The sequence below is a fragment of the Ranitomeya imitator genome, chromosome 2 (genome assembly GCF_032444005.1).
Source record: "Ranitomeya imitator isolate aRanImi1 chromosome 2, aRanImi1.pri, whole genome shotgun sequence".
In the NCBI taxonomy this organism is placed as follows: domain Eukaryota; kingdom Metazoa; phylum Chordata; class Amphibia; order Anura; family Dendrobatidae; genus Ranitomeya; species Ranitomeya imitator.
In genome coordinates, this window is record NC_091283.1 from 592,596,747 (window position 1) to 592,616,080 (window position 19,334).

The 19,334-nt window shown below is 45.1% G+C and overlaps 1 protein-coding gene across 3 annotated transcripts in view; it reads right to left on the minus strand.

The window, feature by feature from the left end:
- The window catches only part of ARHGAP40 (Rho GTPase activating protein 40), a 137,848-nt gene that overhangs the window by 93,140 nt on the left and 25,374 nt on the right, over positions 1 to 19,334 (minus strand). Inside the window, exon 1 of one of the 3 annotated variants that reach the window (XM_069752333.1) lies at positions 4,000 to 4,346. The exons of the other annotated variants lie outside the window; for them this stretch is intronic. Within the exon in view, the coding sequence (XP_069608434.1) occupies positions 4,000 to 4,133 (134 nt within the window). The 5' untranslated portion in view covers positions 4,134 to 4,346. Of the gene's footprint in view, positions 1 to 3,999; positions 4,347 to 19,334 lie in introns of those variants that run through there. 3 annotated transcript variants of the gene reach the window in all.

The window sequence follows — 19,334 nt, forward strand, 5'->3', positions numbered from 1 at the left end:
AGGTAAAACAACTGATGGTAAGAACACACCCACTGATCAAAAACACTGATGACACCAATACCATTTTTCTATGTAACATGTTTAAACACAGATGTGTGAATTAGGCCATAGACAGACAACTCCTTTCAGGATGTCGAATGGAGGAGGAGTGTGTGTGTGTGTGTGTGTGTGTGTGTGTGTGTGTGTGTGTGTGTGTGTGTGTGTGTGTGTGTGTGGAGGGGGGGGGGGGGGGTGTCACATTGAAGGGAACCAGAACAGAGAATTTCTTTGTTAAACCAGGTTCCTCTCTGCTGAACTCACATGGTCATCAATACTAATATGAATACCTGCTATGTAATGCTAGATTTCGCTCACAAAAACAGTGAAAATGTATGGCCAGACAGAACTTTGCAAGAATTTCTTTTACAAAGATGTTGTGTATAAGACAAGACTACATTACAATAGTGAATACCTGCCCCATGTATGATGTAGAGATATGATCAGTGCATGCCTAGTAAGCTCCAGGAAGCGCATCATTGAGGACAGACACAATATGGGCTTTTGTCATGTTCTTTTCTGGGATTTTTCCATGACAGTTTCTATATCAGAAATAATTAGGCCATTCAGTTTCAGAGTTGATCATCACAGGTTAACGTAAACTATGATGTTACAAGTATGACTAACTGCTCTCTGTGCATCAAGAGGAACTAGTCAGCATTGCATTTCCAGTGGTAGTCTTCACTGACCCAGTTGTGAGAATAACACATTATAGAATAAAAAGCTCATCTACAGTTGTGAATAGAGTTGAGCAAAAAAGTTCTCAGAACCCGGGTCCAGTGGCCATGTTGGTAATCCGTAGCTGCCTGACCAAAGCCCTGAAAACCTACCTCCTGCCATATCCCCAGAGCCTTATCTGATTAGTAGGCCCAATGGAGCACAACACATGTATAATGAAGTGGCAGACCTAGTAATCAGAAGATGTGCCAGGGATGATGGCAGTTGGTATCAAGTTGGGGGGGGTCTTGTCCAGCAACCACAGACTGCCAACAAGGCTGCTGGACTAGGATCCTGCAAATGCTTTTGCTCAAGTCTACTTACTAAGGATACTCCTTCCTATAGCATACACAAATCTAAACAGGATTATCACTGAGCAACGTATGGACACTACAGTTAAACTTGCCCCCCATCACTTTTTCCCCTTTCCACACATGGCTGCCAAACATTACAATGGAATACTAAAAATGTCCTGAATGAGGTAGCACCCCCATCCTTTGTGTTTCTGAACACAAATGGCAGCAATTTTGGCACAAATCTCAAACTAATTTACTTCAATGGTGCCATTATCTAGAGGTACCAAACATCTATGGAGAAACTCACGTATGCACACAGATTTCCTCCATTGCATTTTCATTTTTCCCCCACCATGCCACATACAATCCAAAATATTTTTTGCCCCCTCCTCAGTCCCAATAACTAAGCTCTTATCACAGATCTCAGTGTTGAAGATATGGACACTTTTTCCAAACTGACAACTTGCAGGATTTTATGTCCTGAAAAACCACTTGCCTCATCCTACACTGCAAACTGTCTGGGACATTTGGTCTACTCTTGCCTTATGTGGCCATCTCTCGGCCAACTCTCTTTTCTACCCCTTCCAATCTGATTTTCACACACTCAAAGTCTAACATGACATCCTAAAGCGTAAGCAAATGCAGCCATTCTCTTCATCCTTCTGGGTTCCTCTGGGGTGTTTTGCACTGTAGACTGTTAACTTCTCCTCCGAATGCTCGATAATGGAGTAATGGACATAGCTCTCTCAGACTACATTCCCACATCTGTGGTAAGTGCCAGCAAAAGCGAACAGCACACTCAGACACCACACAGACCCATTGACTATGTCCTAATGTGTTCCTCAAAATGAGATCAGAATAGGAAAAGCTCGGAGTCGCACCGATCTCACACTCGGATCTGTGATTTTCTCAGATGTTCGAATAGATACTTGAAACCCATGAGTCCATGTGCTGTCAGATTAAAAATTATGGGCAGCACATAAACATATCACATGGCTATGTGAATCTAGCCTAGGTCAACAAATGATAGAATGACAGAAGTAAGGAAACAATTTTTACCCTCTTCCTCAGGTAGTTGATGATCCCCTTCTCTTTTCTTTCAACTATCCATTGATTAGGATTTCAGTACCATTTCTGTGCCAATAATGCTCAAATAAAAAACAATTATCAATTATCTAAGACTTTACAGCTAGCACCACACTTCTCAAAATAGCAGATGTCAACTACGAAGCCCCTGTAGTGATCATGTACAGGACCCCCATGTTGGTTCTTGCCTCTGAAAGTGCCCATATGGATTAGACTGAAGTTGAAGAAAATGGATTATATCAACCATAACATGTTAATTGTGGGAAATTTACAGGGTTTTTCCAGTGTAAGAAATAAATAGTCTGCAGTCACTGTGATAGAAGACTGGTGAATCGTGACTGCATGCAATATGCACACTGTCACTATGACTATTCCACTGTATTCGCCGTACTTACTAGACTCTCCTTTGCTTCTCTTCAATGTCTTCTATTGAGAGGAGTTGGATGAGACTAGAAGGCACATGACTGCAAATTGCATACTTGCGGTCAACAAGTTGCTATCAGACAGACAAGTTACGATGACCTCACGTTGTTATCTGACATGAAAGTTGCTGTGATGTTGGAATAATTTAATTAACTGAACCAGTGGGATTTGTATGGTAACTGCTGTAACATCACGACTAAATTCCATAGCAAGTTATTTGCCATAGTAAACCCCCATCCAGTATCTACTTGATATCATAAGTTTTCCTTATGTAAGTTATGGGACCACCACAAATTGGTATCAGTACCTGTTCTATCACAAGTGGTTTCAGGCTCATGATCTGCCCCTCACATGTAGTGGTCACCATATCCACATGATATGCCAACACAACATACTGTACCTTTTATGTATACACAGAAAGAAACCTACCTCCTGTATTCTCCTGATAAGTAAAAGATCAGGTTACCCTGACATCAACACAAGTCCATCACATGGTCACTAGAGCATGCACTCTATGGCTCAACTTAACCCCTAATGCACAAGCCATAACTTTATACTGCTCTACCTACACTATGCTATAAAATCATGTCATGAACTTAGAGTAAGACAACCTTCTCCTTTGGTTACTACAAAAACCATCAGGATATATGCTTCATCTCAAGCCTCCTCAGCATAGTCCACATTTAGCCCCCAAAAGTATATTCAACAATTTGATTATAATCCTCCTCATGGACTGTGGATTCTTCTACAAACACTTGGGCCCACTGTAGGAACCCTAGATAGGTCAGGCTCCCTTTTCCTCCTACAAAAGTCAGGTAATGGGATATGAGATCTAATCATGACCGGACTTAAATAAAATTAAAAAAAAAAAAAGCTAGGAGAAGCATTTGTTAAGCAAGCAGCAGGAGATAGACATTACCAATATATTCACTGTAATGTACAATTCAAGCTCTTTTAGGGTGTATTTATACAAGATTTGCTGTGGATTTTTCTGCAGCATATTCACAGCAAAATCTGCATGCGTTGCATGTACATTTGCCTGTAGAATTTGATAAAATCCACAGTGACTTCTGCGTAAGAACAGTGGATTTTAAAGTCAGCACATCATCTCGATTTCTATGGAACATGCATATTTATTGCAGATTTGCAATCTCTTCTACAACGTGTGATCACACTCTTAAGAGTATTCTTATGCAATTTGTTGTTCCTCATAATCAGCCAATTCAGATACTCTAAACAGCCATAAAATAGATCTCTACCTTTCAAACTGCTGTAAATATTCTGCTCATAAATAATTTAATCCCAATAAGCACTGCCTATAATTAACAATAAAAAAAATATACAGTAAATTGGTTGACGCCATGCATATCATAACCTTACTATTTAGCTACTGTAGAATAGAAATATATGGAAACCCCTGCAATGTGATTGTACTGGTTACCTGTTTGACAAAGGAAACAAGTGTTTAGAGAGAAGAATTTGGGGTCTTGGTATCCGGGTAACAGGAAACAATGAGGCATCTTCTGCCTGCTCGAGAGAGTCTACACTGTGAGATGGTGACATCTTAGAATCCATTCACAAGGTTTGTGGGTTCTAGACGAGGCAACAGGCACAAAGCAAAACAGACTCCATTCCGGAAATAAGAGAACATTATAAAAGGTTGAAACTTTCATCCCATCCTATTTCTTCAGTACAAATGTTGAAAAAAACTCCATGGCAGATGGGAACTTTAAGAATAAAGAAAGTGTTCTCCAGCACCTTCACTCGTTGACTCCTACTCTGCTATACAGGGAACTTGCTATACTGGTTTAACAGCCGTTCCATTTCGGGCAATCCTTTTGCAATGCCTACATGCCAGAGGGCGGAGGTTCTGAATCCATGTGGAAATGGCATATGCAGGGTGTGGTAGATTTTACGGTATAAGCATAGGCATACATAGAAGGTGTCAATAAAGTGGGGCCCAATAGGGAATAGCCCTAAGTTGTCCCATTTTTCATGGTAGGATAGAAGAAATGTAGCGTAATGGAATTTCCAATAAAACATCACTTTTTATTCTTTGTTGAAGTAAAGACAAAACAGGAGCCTCTGATCATGTTTCAGTAATTAAACCTTAAAGACCCCATATATAGACAAATGGATATCAGCTAATCAGTTGTTTTCCTTTAAGTGACAAGTGTTTAATGAAGGTGTATGCATATACATAAAAAAAAAAAGTATAGTTTCCTCTGAAAGACAGCCAAGGGCTGGTGTGGGGTGGGGGGTGGTCACCATAGCACAGCACCGAGCGTGGGGGTCATCACACAGCACCGAGGGCTAGTGTGAAGGTCATCACAATGTGCCAAGGGTTGGTGTGGGGGTCATCATACTGTGTGGAGGGCTGAGTGGGGGTCATGATATTGTATTGGTGTCACTGTGAGGTCATCATACGGTGTTGGGGGTCACCGACTTTGTCATACTTTGCAGGAGAGTACTGTAGGGTCATCATACTGCAGGAGGGTACTGTGGGAAATTTTCACAGGGGGGTATCATACAGTGTTTGGGGCACTTTTGTTGGCATCATACCTTTTCCATGGTGTCCATAAAGTATTTTATTGCATGTGAATAGAAAGGGGCTTCAACAGGAACAAAATTACTTAGGTTCTTCTGCGACTCAACCAATTTTTTTTTCTTTTTTTGGAGGGCCCAATTAGAACTTTTGCTATATAGCCCCGTCATTTCTATGTACACCCCTGGTGGTGTTCAAGTGTCCAGCAATACAATCTTCAAAAATTATGAGTAGATGAGAAAAATAAGTGGCACTCACCACTGGCGCTTTATTTGGTGCTTCAAAATTGTTGAAGATTACCCATGATTAACATTGATAAAGATGAGAGAAGCTTTGCAATTTATTTAAACGTAAAAATCACTGATGAAACAAATGTTACAAACTGAAAAGCAGATGAACTACTGTCCATGTTTTTACATATGATAAACATGGAAGTCTGAATGGGGCTTTATACTCCATTATTTCAAGAGTAGATCCATGCAAGATTGAATCTTTGTTTCCTGGTGGTGAGCTGACTTTATTACGCTTCTCTATTTTTCATGGAGGTGCAAACCTTTGCAGGGCTTCCTTACTTCATCAGCAAATAAAGAGGTAACTTGCTGCTTGGTGAGTTTATCCTTTAATTAAAGTGAAGCTCATTCATTCTTTCCCTTTCCAATAGTAGTGGAAAACCAGAAGAATATTTGATCTTCATTTCAGATTTTGTCTTCTGGGCTACAATAGTTATTGTAAGTTTTCTCTCAGGATCAGATGGACCTCTATATTTACAGAGGACTCCATGATCACCTCAATAAGAGCCAATGGCTCTCAAAAGACTTACAAAGAAGTACGGCAATAGCAATGATTAAGAGTAGTGGTGCACATGTCCAGTACAGATGGAGAATGGGCCATTTGTTTCATAGGGATGATAGAATTTTAGTCTTATACCAATTTCCACTACGTGCTAGGTTTTCTAAATATCAGAAAGTCAGTATTAAACCACCAAACCTACTATACATTATGCAGTTTAGGGGATTTAAAAAAAAAAATGCATACAGATGCTAGTTTTAAAATACACATGCTTGTTATGCACTTTTTAATTGAGGCTATTTAAATGGTGTTTTTTTGTTATACTATTGAGAAAACATGGTGATGTTCTGTGTACAAATGAGGGTGTGCAATCTTGATGCATTTGTTAAGCCAAAACTAGAGTTTTTACTATATATTCTCTTACCATCCACTCTTTACTTTTGTTTCAAAATAAAATAAATTGCATATATGAATGCAGCCTAAAATCGTTCCGGTATGCTTTGTAAGTGAAAGCCACCAACAGATGGGCTAAGTGCATATGTGGCGCCCCATGGTCTTGGTCATCACTTTCCTCCCTGGGAGAGTGATGCTACATTTGGAGGCAAGAAATTTATATATTATATATATATATATATATCTGGTAGTCTGTAGGGAAAGTTAGTGAGTTCCAGACAGCAGTCTGAGGAGGACAGAGGGTTTACTGAGCTGTGCATGCCACAGAGCTGCAGCTCCTGGAAAGACATTTAAAAAGCAGAATTGATTGCAGTGAGCATGCAGGAAAGCAGAGCACAGGAGAGGATACCAGAAGGGGACCAGCCCCGAACAGGCTACCTCCTTCTGAGGCGCAGAACACTGGTAGCCAAAACACCGAGGTTGTAAGGACCTCCACGCCTTACATCAGAGACCAGCAGGACAGCTAATTGCACATTACTTGTCTGCACCCACATCCAGGAGGCACGGTGACACCCCACAGAGCAGGGTCATCTAAGAGACCCTATAAAGAGGCTCAAGTCACCAGTCATACGGGTTATGTCCTATCCTACCCGGGGGACAGAGAGAAAGAGGTAACATCTGTGAGGACCTTATGTGAAGCTTCTAGCAGTAAGGGACTACACCACTACAGTGCAAAGGAAGGCTTCTATTTTCTACCTGGATAAGGGGCCTCTGGACTTGCCTCCAAACCAGTCAGACCCTACCTGCCCTGTGATCCGGCACCCTGGACTGTGGCTGCTGAAGTCTTCAGTAAACGAGGTAAAGAGATTGCAAACCTGTCTCCTCGTTCCTTACTGCACCCCTCACCATTCTACCATCTTCACACTGGGAAGTCCTAGGGATATACATCACCAGTGGGAAGGTATACCATCTAGCTGCCATAATATCAACCCAGGGAACCCCTTAAAGCAGCGTCGGTCACCCTGACCGAATACCACAGGTGGCATCACAAACAAACTTTATCCCCTTTAAAGACCTTTCCCTTTTACATGTGCGCCCTGGGCCATGGACCGGGTCACCACCGTGACATCCCCCTGTGAACAACGGACCCGGTACCGAGTAACTCATGGCCCTGGCGGGCGACTAATTCTTGGAGTCACAAACAGGATGGACTGACCAAGCAAATCGGGTCATGTGCGCCTAAAAGACTGTGCTTGAACCGTGCTTTATTAAGATACAGTTTGCTGTGAAAAGACCGCCAAAATTGCCACCAAAACTGCCGCCATTACAGCACTATGTGGCATGCAGGAGGAGTGGGGCGTGTTGTCGTGGGCGTAACATGGAAAAACGGTGCAAAAGTAAAAGCCGCCCCTCACAGATACTACTATGTCCGAAAGATATGTCCATCAACAAAAGAGATCCGCCTCCTAGTCTGGGATGGAGGGGGAAGGAGCAGTGACTGCCCCAAACAGGAAGACGCTGAAACAGACCTGATTGGCAAGATGGCGAGTGGAGGTCACCCGGAGAGGGGGGAGAAAACCCGCAGCACCTTTAGCCAATTGTATGCGGAGGAAGCCCCGCCATCATTCATGAACCCAGAGGTTCTTGGAGCGGAGGTTGAAGAATTGTGTTGTCAGCTCCGGAACTCGTATCGTGCAGCCGCTACCGTACAAGATCAGCAGCGTTGCCAGTCCCCGAAGCCCAAGCCTGCAGAGGAGGAGATCAACACCGGTGCCACATCGGCAGCAGGTAAGACCACCAACGGCCCTGGGAGACCTTAAAAACCTCTGACATCATGCTGCACCCTACCAAAAAGACTGTTGACATCGAGGGGGAATGGGTCACCTTTTCGTGGAGGTATACCACCACTGACCTGATTGGGTTCCCCGGAGAGGTACAGGCAGAGGGAGAGCACGTTGAGGTCATAAGTTGGGAGGAATATCAGCGGCAGCAGGCACTCCAGCAGAAAGAGGAGGAAAGAAAGCAGGATCTCCAATGCCAGGCTGCCAGGGAGAAGAAGGACCTACGAGCCAAGGCCCGGGTGAGGAAGGAGACCTATGAAAACAGAGGTCCACGGAGACAGGGTACAGTGGTAACTTTCCACATAAAAGCTGGATGGGGCTTCATAAAAGAACCAGACCTGTATCCAGAAGTCTTCGTGACCAGGTGGGATGTGGAGGCACACTTAATGGAGTGACACCCGGACAGGGACCTCTATTCTGGAGACTGTTACCTACACTTGACATTGGGGTGACAAAGGGTGGTACGCTCTCCATGTCCATAAATGTGAACCAAAGGTCATAAAACCGCCATCTCGAGGCCTGGAGCCATGGCCACCAGCGGCTTCATACTACCCATCGTCGCCCCCACCTGGCCAGGTGACCCCTGCAGCGGTCACCATGTGCACAAAGGCCACACAGAACCATTGGACGAACCTCAGTGGGCACCCAGACACCTATTCAGAGCGTAGACGCACTGTATGTACTATGTGGGGATTGCCCAAATCCACAGGTGTTGCCATGGAAATTACTACAGCCAAAGTAAAGAACGACAAATCTGAAAATGACTGTAAATCGGTAATTTAACTCTTTGCTGTTACCAAAAGTTTATTGAACCCGACCAGGGTTTTCATTTAAAGGGGTCCCATGTTAAAAGGGATCCTATGTTTTACACAAGTTGCATTCCGTTTAAAGACACTCGAGTCATGGACAGTGAATGGCTCAAAAACGCTCTACTGTAAATAGTTTGCACCTTCTTAAAAGGTGCTTCCTACTGGTTTTACAAAGAAGTTTTAAAAAGACTGCTTCTAACCTTTCCGTGAAAGTTGTTTTGTTTTCCAGAGACCTGAAGACAAACCCGTTTGGTGCGGCAGGATTCCAGGTCTGGATACACGCCTTGAAGCCCGCCTAAATCCAACGTTGGGGGTTAATGACAGGTCCCTCGCATCGTTGCTGCTGTTCTAAAGTTTTGATTGACTTGAGTATTAATTGCGTTACCTCAGCATTGAAAGGCTTGAATACTGTTTGCACCCATAAAGGGAATGTTGAATCATTGCACTTTGCTGAACTAATGCTTGAGTTGGTTAGAAATGCACTTTATATGCCAGTTAGTTAATACATTAAAGAGTTAATATAGTAAATAATAAAATTGAGATTTGAACTTAGTATCGTATACAGATAGTTGTGAAGATATCTCGTGATGCACCTTTGAATAAAACGAGGACATATAGTAAACCCGTGGGGGTTAGTCGAAAGTTAGGCACTTAGAAGAAGATAAAGAAAATGTTCATGAAGCACTTAAAAAATAGTATACCCATAGAGGGTACTTGCATTTAATAGTTGTTGTATTGTTTTCTATTCTATTCTTCAAAATGGGCCCATAATGTAAATATGTTCTGCAATGTTCGAGTGTCCTTACCTCCCTTAAAGGGAAGCTCTAGTTTACATAATATTAATTTGTTTTATAAGTTTTATAGTATTCCAAAAATTGTTTGTTTTCTTGCATTAACATGTATTGTTCTTCTTTTCCCAGTCTGGGAGTACTGAATTTAACAGGGGGTGGGGGGGTGGCCGAACCACTGAGGCTGTAACGACCTCCACGCCTTACATCAGAGAGCGGCAGGACACCTAATTGCACGGTCTGTCCGCACCCGCACCCAGGAGGCACAGTGACACCCCATAGAGCCGGGTCATGTAAGAGACCCTATAAACAGGCTCAAATCACTAGTCATACGGGTTATGTCCTATCCTACCCGGGGGACAGAGAAAGAGGTAACATCTGTGAGGACCTTATGTAAAGCTTCTAGCAGTAAGGGACTACACTACTACAGCGCAAAGGAAGGCTTCTATTTTCCACCTGGATAAGGGGAACCTGGACTTGCCTTCAAACCAGCCAGACCCTACCTGCCCTGTGATCCGGCGCCCTGGACTGTGGCTGCTAAAGTCTTCAGTAAAGAGGTAAAGAAACTGCAAACCTGTCTCCTCGTTCCTTACTGCACCCCTCTTCATTCTAGCATATTCACACTGGGAGGTCCTGGGGATATACTTCACCTGTGGGAAGGTATACCATCTAGCTGCCATAACATCACCCCAGGGAACCCCTTAAAGCAGCTTCGGTCACCCTGACCGAATACCACAGGTGGCGTCACGAACATAAACTTTATCCCCTTTGAAGACCTTTCCATTTTACATGGGCGCCCAGGTCCACGGACCAGGTCGCAGCCACCATGACATCCCCCTGTGAACACCGGACCCGGTACAGAGTACCCCACGTCCCTGGCGGGCAACTCACATAGAACCACCTATACAAAGGTGGAGCAGAAACTTTTGTAGTCTGGATCCATATGTAACAACCAGGATCGGAGCTAGTTATAACCCTTAAAAGGGAACCTATCACCACTTTTATGTCCTATCAGCTAAAAATATCTCTTTATTCAGTGTCGACTATGCATTCTCTAAATACTTATGTAACCCCCCCAACTCCCCATGTATCACACAAAAACCTTTTATATTTCTCCCGCGATGTATGCTAAATAGGAGCCGTCCGGTCCGATGGGTGTGGCTTTGGTTCACTCACTCCAACCCTCTCCTCGGCTGCTGCACGCAGTCCTTGACGTGGATGACGCCCATTGCTGTGAGATATCGAGTATCCACTTCCCCTGACGAAGGTACCGGGTGTAGCGATACGCGTTGGGAGCAAGCGGACTATTGGATTCCAGTGAGTGGCAAGTATTATTACTTTTTTTATATCCATTATCATTTTTACTTTTTGTCTACGAGCACTTACCATGGGCTTGATGTGGGATATCCTGTACAGTTACCCTTGATAGAAGCTATTATTTTCTGATTAGTATTTGATTATACTGTTCATAATATATGGAACCATTACTATACAGGTGTGTGGATTTTTTACATTTTAAGCCCTTGGTGCATTATGTGTACATCTATCTTTGTATGGACAATACTCACTGGAATTCCTTTTAGGGGATATTTATTCCCTTGGTGTCAGGTTCATGCACACCCTTATATATAAGGGGTGCTTTCTTTTGGGTATGTCTTTACATGCTTTTTTAAAAAAATTTATGTCTTTAAGCACTTTATTGCCTTAATAAAGCCTTGTTTACACTGTATATGGGTTGTGTGTGCACTTGATTTGCGCTTCTTTTCTTTTTTCTTTGGAGATATCGTGCCCGCGCAGTCAAATGGTTTCTCATGCACTTCTGCTTTTCGGCTTTGCCCGCAGTTGCATACTGCACACTCTGGAGTCTGCAAGCACTGCATCTGAGCAGTTAGAATAAGGGGGCTCTGTTACCCTATTAGGCTCCCACAACATGGTCATGGGTTATAATGGCAACCTGGAGCTTGAACCCAAGTTCTGCCATTTTTTTTCCCCCATCTATGTTAGGGCCTGTCTCTGACATGACCCAATAGGCATAACACAATACCAAACAATATTACAGAACATTATAAGTGCAAGTATACAACTAGACAAAGAAAAAAAATTGTAAAAACAAAGTAAAATATGAGAAGTGTACACTAGTGATGGGTGGAATCGAATTGCGGGATTCCGATCTATCTGCAAGGTCAGCTAATTTCTAACCTTCCAGTATCCCCAGTGCGGGCACCACAATGACAACGTCACGCCATCCTGACTAATCAAAAGCCTTGCCGTGATCCCAGTAGGTAGCAGGTTAACCAGAGACTGCTGAACTAATGGACTGGAGTCCCAAGAATTGATCCGCCATTCTCTAGTGTTCACACAAAATTGTGTCATTAAAATTACAACCTGTCTTGCTTGAATATGGCTAGAAAAAAAATATACGTGTGTTAAAATGAGACAATGGGAAGAAAAAAACAAAAAAAAACAAAAAAAAAAATCGCTGTATCTGGAAGGTCAAAATGGACCGCATATTTGTGGGTTTAAGAAATAGATCACTATATTTTTTCAGTAACATGATAAAAAAAATCAATGACATTACAAATCAGTGTGTACAATGTAGTGACATTTATGGTTAAGGTAGGTGGTAGTCAAGAAAATTTCCTCTTCAGAGACAAACAATCATTGTTTAACCAGCACGGCTGAGCTTGTAACTCTACATTACCACACAAGAGACTCTGGGGAGTACTGGATCTATGAATTCTTGACAAACACTAAGGCCTTAAACAAAAGCAATGGTATATGGATTCCTTTCAAATGTCAAAGGCAAGCATGCAATTACTGTCTAAGGGGCAGAAGAATGCGGCTAGGTATACTACGCAAGGTCAGGCCCGAAGGCTTACATGATCTTAATAACCATACCTTATTACACTGGAAAGACGACTGAGCCCAAAGAAAAGTGGAAAAAGAAAAAAATATCTATCTATACTGGTAATTGTATGCATAATACAGTGAGGAGAAAATATAGGCCCATAAAGAAAAACTGCCTGTGGGATTGCACTCAATGGGGTGGACTGTCGAAATATTTCATTTTGTTGAGCAGATCATGTTAATAAAGTTAAAAGATAATAACTGACAACTTAAGAGGGGGATCTTACTACTTAGCCCTAAGGTCAAAGTATCTGGCTTCTTGCTCTTTATACATAATGTTGTCAGTTCATGGAGGATGTTCATGTGAATTAATTATGGTCAAGTTAATAAATGAATTGATCATCATTAGGTGGTGTCAGACATCCCTTGGCCTATGCCCTATATCAGGGGTCCCCAACCTGTAGCTTGGGAGCCACATGTGGCTTGCGGTCCCATGAATCGTGGCTCATCTTGATGCATCAGCTCTAGGTCTAGCAAAACAGGTATGAATAGCACATCTCAAAATGGAGAATTTTGTCAGTAGTCCTGAACAATGCAGATCTGGTGGTCTAAGATGGTTAGAGATCATTTAAAGGGAACCTGTCACCAGGTTTGGCCGATATGAGTTACGGCCACCCCTTTCAGGGCTTATATACAGCATTCTATAATGCTGTATATAAGCCCCTGATCCGACCTGTAAGGGAATAAAAATAACTTCTTATACTCACCTGCTGGGTGGTCTGCTCCGATGGGTGTCGCTCTTCTTGGTCCGGCGCCTCCCATCTTTTTACTATCCCCGTCCTCCTGCTTGCTTCATGTGGATGACGCCTCCCTGCAATGCACAGGCGCCGGGAGAGGCCCAGTGCCTGCACTCAGCAGGACTTTGCTCTGCCCTCAACAGGGCAGATATGTACGCCTGCACAGGAGAGAGATTCTGGGGAGCCTTTGTGGATGACGCAGGGACTCGTCATCCACATGAAGCAAGCAGGAGAACAGCATCGCAATAACATGGGAAGCGCCGGACCAGGAAGAGCGACACCCATCGGACCAGACAGCACCGCAGGCGAGTATAATAAAAGTTATTTTTCTTCTCTTACAGGTCAGATCGGGGGCTTATATACCGCATTATAGAATGCTGTGTATAAGCCCTGAAAGGTGATGGCCGTATCTTTTGTCGGCCAAACCTGTTGACAGGTTCCTTTTAAGTATGATATGCTGGTGGCAGGATGATACTACCCATCAGCGGAGATGCTTCATGTGGCAGTGTGTTGTGAGTGCTTGATGAGAGAATACTGCATGAGGGCATTGTAGGACCCCCTGGATCATGGTATATGGCTTTGGGCGATTTCTGCAGAAAAGCTTTGGTTGTCGCTATACCTGTAATAGGGGAAAGGGGAGGAGGGTAAGTTGAATATCGCCTGTGACGCTCTCTCAAAGTCAAAAAGGTTGGGGACCACTGTTCTATATAGTCATGCCCCGTGTCATGTCAGTGACAACAAGCTGGACTTAGAGAAGCTTGTTTTTTTATGTCATCCTGACTCTTTAAATGGGAAGGCATTGACATAATTGGCTTTTAGAATCGAGATCCTCAATAAAAGATGACATTGTCATATAATGGTCCAAATCAGGTATGAATGACCTTTATAAATAATTTAAAAAAGTGTTCCAATAGGTATATGCTACAAAATGTAAGAAAGCTCAACTGAAAACGCACTGGCCATTCACAATCGGCATTTTGCTACCTGGCCTGGTATTCGTCCGCAAGCATGTAGAAATCATGGATGAGCTTCCAAACCTACATCTGTATACTCAAGAATAGCCTGGCACTAAACTATTAAATGTGTCATCAAGATACCTAAATATTTGTGCAAGAAAATATGTCACAATCTTGTAGTGCCTTCATACGTGTCACCGATCAGTGGGAGTATAAGGGATTAATTATGTTGTAATGTACATAGTCACGACCCACATAGCCAGTATGCTGTGGCATACAACAGACGGATCTACCCAGCTATGCCTATATATAGCTGTGCCCAAGGGCTAGGCCTATAATTAATCACTACGCTGAACTGGCATTGCTATATTCCTTATGTAACCTGATATACTATACCATATGTTAACAAAAAGGTGTGGTTCCCAAGATATAGAAAGACGTTGTCCATAAGTAGCCAAAGCAGAAGATTAAAGTTGTCTAGGATGGGAGACAATATTTAAATCTCCTACTGAGGAATTTTAAAATTTAACAAGGGTGCTGAATGTGAATACCTGCTCCTATTGGCCCTGAAGCACCCAGCATATCCTTATATTACACAAAAATCCAATTAAATTAATAGTGAAGTGCGTAATGCTTATTCTCCATGGCGGTGGTACTGTCGAAAATGTGAACACTTTACCAGGTTTCCCCATACACAGGAGCTGTCGCTCAGCTGAGCACCCTTGTGTGCTCTATGAGAAAAGCCACAGGCTGATACGTTGGCTGGCGTCTTATCTCCAGGAGAGCAATGTAATTGACAGTCTGAATCACACAAGCCCAATCGATAGCTTTCCCGATCATCAGTCAGCCGGTGTCTCCATACACAAATTGTAGGCTGAACCAGTCGATTTTAGTGATGAGTGTGCGTGCTCAGACAACGTGTTATCAGAGTATGCTCGAGAGAGGCCATACTGAGCTTCTGGCTTTAAAGGAAGGCCAACATGATGAGGTTAAAGTGGGAATAGAGGGAGCTGGACAGTTATGAAGATTGGGGTTAATAAAGAAAAGGATTGGGGATGGGACAGATCAGGAGAGAGGAGGGGTCAGAAGTAGAAGGGGAGAGTATATAAGGGATAGCCAATTGCCTAGGTGTCAATTAGCAAGTGTTAGAATCTGCTGTTATCTGCACTAGCATTATGGAGACCAGGGTGGGACTGGCCCACCGGGAGATCGGAGAATCCTCCGGTGGGCCCGCCTCCCAGTGGGCCCTCCCCCTCACCAGCAGCAGACTCCTGCCTCATTCATTAGTGCCTGCTCTGCCCTGTATTAGGATTGTGTGCACCCAGCAGTGAGTTCGTTATTCCATACCAGGTGCCAGCCGTCTGCACTGCACAGCAACAAGTGATGTGAATGCTTTCTCATCAGCTGTGGCGTGCTGAATGAGATCAATAGAAGTGGCAGCAGCAGATGATGAGAAAGCGCTCACCTCACATCACTTGTTGCTGAGCAGTGCAGACGGCCGGCAATGGGTGTGGAATAGCACACCATGCACAGCACAGAGCCACAGGCTGTGAGACTGCACACAGCACAGAGCCTCTAGAGCGGAGTTGATTTTTTTTAGGGCAAATGGGCAATGGCATGATTCACCGGAAGAGGCGGGGCCTCCATCAGACCAGGGATCAGGAAGCAGCGTTGTTCTGAGGCTGCTGCAGAGGAATGAAATGAGAGGCTGCACCATGGAGCCCCGTGAGGAGAGGACCGAAGGGCTGCACAATGGAACTGTGTTAGGAGAGGACTGAGGGGCTGCACAAAGGACCCTTGAACAAATAGGAATGAAGACCCAGGATTCATTGAGTGGTGAGAGGATGTATTTTGGAAAGGGTTGATGTAACTTGAGTGGGGTTTGTATAGGGAAGATGATGAGGGGCTGTGTGGAGAAGGAGAGATGAGAATGACGGGCTGCATGAAAAAAGGGTCATGATGAGGGGCTGTGTGAAAAAGGGGGATGATGAAGGGCTGTGTGGAAAAGGGGGAGTGATGAGGAGCTGTGTGGAGAAGGAGGGATGATGAGGAGGCTGTGTAGAGGAGGGATGATGAGGGTCTGTGTGGAGAAGGGGGGGGATGATGAGGGGCTGTGTGGAGAAGGGGGGGATGATGAGGGGCTGTGTGGAGAAGGGATGATGAGGCTCTGTGTGGAGAAGGGATGATGAGGCTGTGTGGAGAAGGAGGGATGATGAGGGGCTGTGTGGAGAAGGGGGGATGCTGAGGCTGTGTGGAGAAGGGGGGATGCTGAGGCTGTGTGGAGAAGGGGGGATGATGAGGGGCTGTGTGGAGAAGGGGGGATGATGAGGAGCTGTGTGGAGAAGGGATGATGAGGCTCTGTGTGGAGAAGGGATGATGAGGCTGTGTGGAGAAGGAGGGATGATGAGGGGCTGTGTGGAGAAGGGGGGATGCTGAGGCTGTGTGGAGAAGGAGGGATGATGAGGGGCTGTGTGGAGAAGGGGGGATGATGAGGGGCTGTGTGGAGAAGGGGGGATGATGAGCTTTGTGGAAAAGGAGGGTGATCACAGGCTGTGTGGAGAATGGGGGAGTGATAAAAATCATCTTGGTACATTGCCGAGTTCACCAATAGAAATTACTCAAAGTGAACTGCGGTGAACTCACCTCTGCACAGTGGGACTTTTTCACTGTGCCAGTAGGGATCTCACCAAGGTCATCGCAGTTAAGGGGCCCAGCTGGGAACACAGCCTCAGTGACCTGCCGTAACCTCGATGAGGTTAGCTGATGCCAGTGACCGGAGGTAAGCTTTATACCTCCGATAACAGCTGCGGGCTCACATCATTTGACAGCGTGTGGACCTCAGCTGTCTGACTGGCGGGGATGATTTTACCGCCGATCAAAAGCAGTGTTTGCTGCGCTGTCTTGCACCTCACAGAGTGGTAAACACTGGATGTTTGGGCCCCTCATTCAAGTGAATGGGTCCGGGTACTGTTCTGTACCCGAACCTGGACTCATTTTTAACTGTTCAGCCGGACCCGAACATCCAAGGGTTTGCTCATCTCTAATCTTGTGTCTAGTGTGTGACTGGTGTTTGTATGCTGTGTGAGTGCGTCATGTGTCTAGCGTGTGACTGGTGTGTGTCTCGTGTATGTATCCTGTGTCTAGCATGTGACTGGTGCGTATGTGTCATGTCTAGTGTGTATGTGGCACATGTCTAAATAATAATATCTCTGTTCTTATAGAATATCATTGTTCTCGGCAGCACTTGTCTTGTTTACCAAAAATTATCTGCTGCAGATAAGGGTGCTTGACTAGATGGAAGCTAAGGGAAGACTCTGCAGCTAGTACCCCTTAAGCATGGTGGGCCCTTAGAATGATGTTCTCTGGTGGGCCTAAGCTACTCCAGTCTGATGCTGATGGAGACTGTTGACCACTTATTGCAACAGGAGCGCAGCAGGCATGCACAGAGCAGATGATTGGCTTCAGACCCCTGTTCAAAGCGTGCTGCAGGGTGCTGGGGCTGGGACTTCCCAGCCACTTCAGGAAGGACACCAGCCGTGTAAGACACGGCCTCTTGTGTGCCAGAGTCCCATTGTCACCCCTCTGGTCTGGTGCCATATCAGAGCGAGGCAAGGGTCACTGGCCAGTGGCTTATCGCTGTAGATCTGGGAGGAATCCTCCTGTCCATAGGGGCATGCATAAAAGAAGGAGTCAGCCTCCCCTCCATCCACAGCAATGCACGAGGTGTCGTGAGCGAAGGTGTCCTGTCCGGGAGAGGACCCGCTTGGCTTCAGCAGTCTGACCAGGTAAGAGGACGGGCGTCTTACCGGGCACCTCCTCTGCATGGTGGGTCTGATGAGCAGCAGTTGGCTGGCTCCACCCTCAACGTGGCAATGTTGCCCATTGAGGCAGGGGGACTACATACATGCGAGCAGCATCAGGCTGGTTCCAATTACATGTCAGAGGCAGCACCAGGGGGTCCTGGGATACACGGGCACCAGTCGGCCGACTCTGCATGCAGAGCGGTGGTAACGGCCATTGTTGCCGACAGGCCACAGAGTTTCAGGAGCCCCAGGACAGATGTCTCCAGAGACCTGGCAGGGCCCCAAAGTGTCATCAGCAATCCACTGGCCAAAGGGATGTCGGCTCATGAAACCCTACCCAAAATGGTGGGGACCTGGTGGGGCTGAGGATTAGCTTATGGAAAGATCAGGTCAAGGTTAGAGATGAGCTTATTTGATCGGATCAGGGCTTATTCGGCAAGCTATAGTGCTTACCGAATAAGCTGCAGCGGGAACCTGGCTTCCTGGAGCGCGCCGGCTGATCAGCTGTTAGGCTCCGCAGCTGCATGTGTCGCGGCTGTGTGACAGTCACAATACACAGGCTCTCCATGCATGTGTCATGACTGTCACACAGCTGTGACAGATGCAGCTGCGGAACCGAACAGCTCATCAGCCATAGCGATCCAGGAAGCCGGGTTCCCTCTGCAGGTTATTCGGTAAGCGCTATTGTTTGCCAAATAAGCCCTGACCTGATCAATTTCGCTCATCTCTAGTCGAGGTAACCAGCTACAGGAGTCTGGATTTCCAGCTTCTAGGAACACAGCACCCAGGCAGCTAGGTGAAACATCACAAATACTTCCTTTCACTCCTTTGTTAACTTCCAATGAAATTAGGAATCAGGATGTTGTTTCTGGAGGCATATAGTGGGGGCATGGGGTTAATGTTGCACAGACTGAGGGATTTGGCTAGGATATTGTGTTCTGGGGGCAAAAGGGAGGGGCATCTCCATCCACTGCATGGTTGGGGAGCTTAGGTACGGTTATCAGGTCTGGTGGGTTTAGTGGTGGTACACAGGTTTCAGAAATATCAGGTGTAGGTGTGGGTGCTACAACATCCAATTCGGCGGGTTCTGAGTTGTCTTTCAGAGCAATCAACTGGGGAGGATAAGGAAGGAAATAAGGAAGACTGTGTATGTTTAGCTGATGCACAAAAAGGGGGAGGTATATGCATGTTTGGAGGGTCCGTTAGGG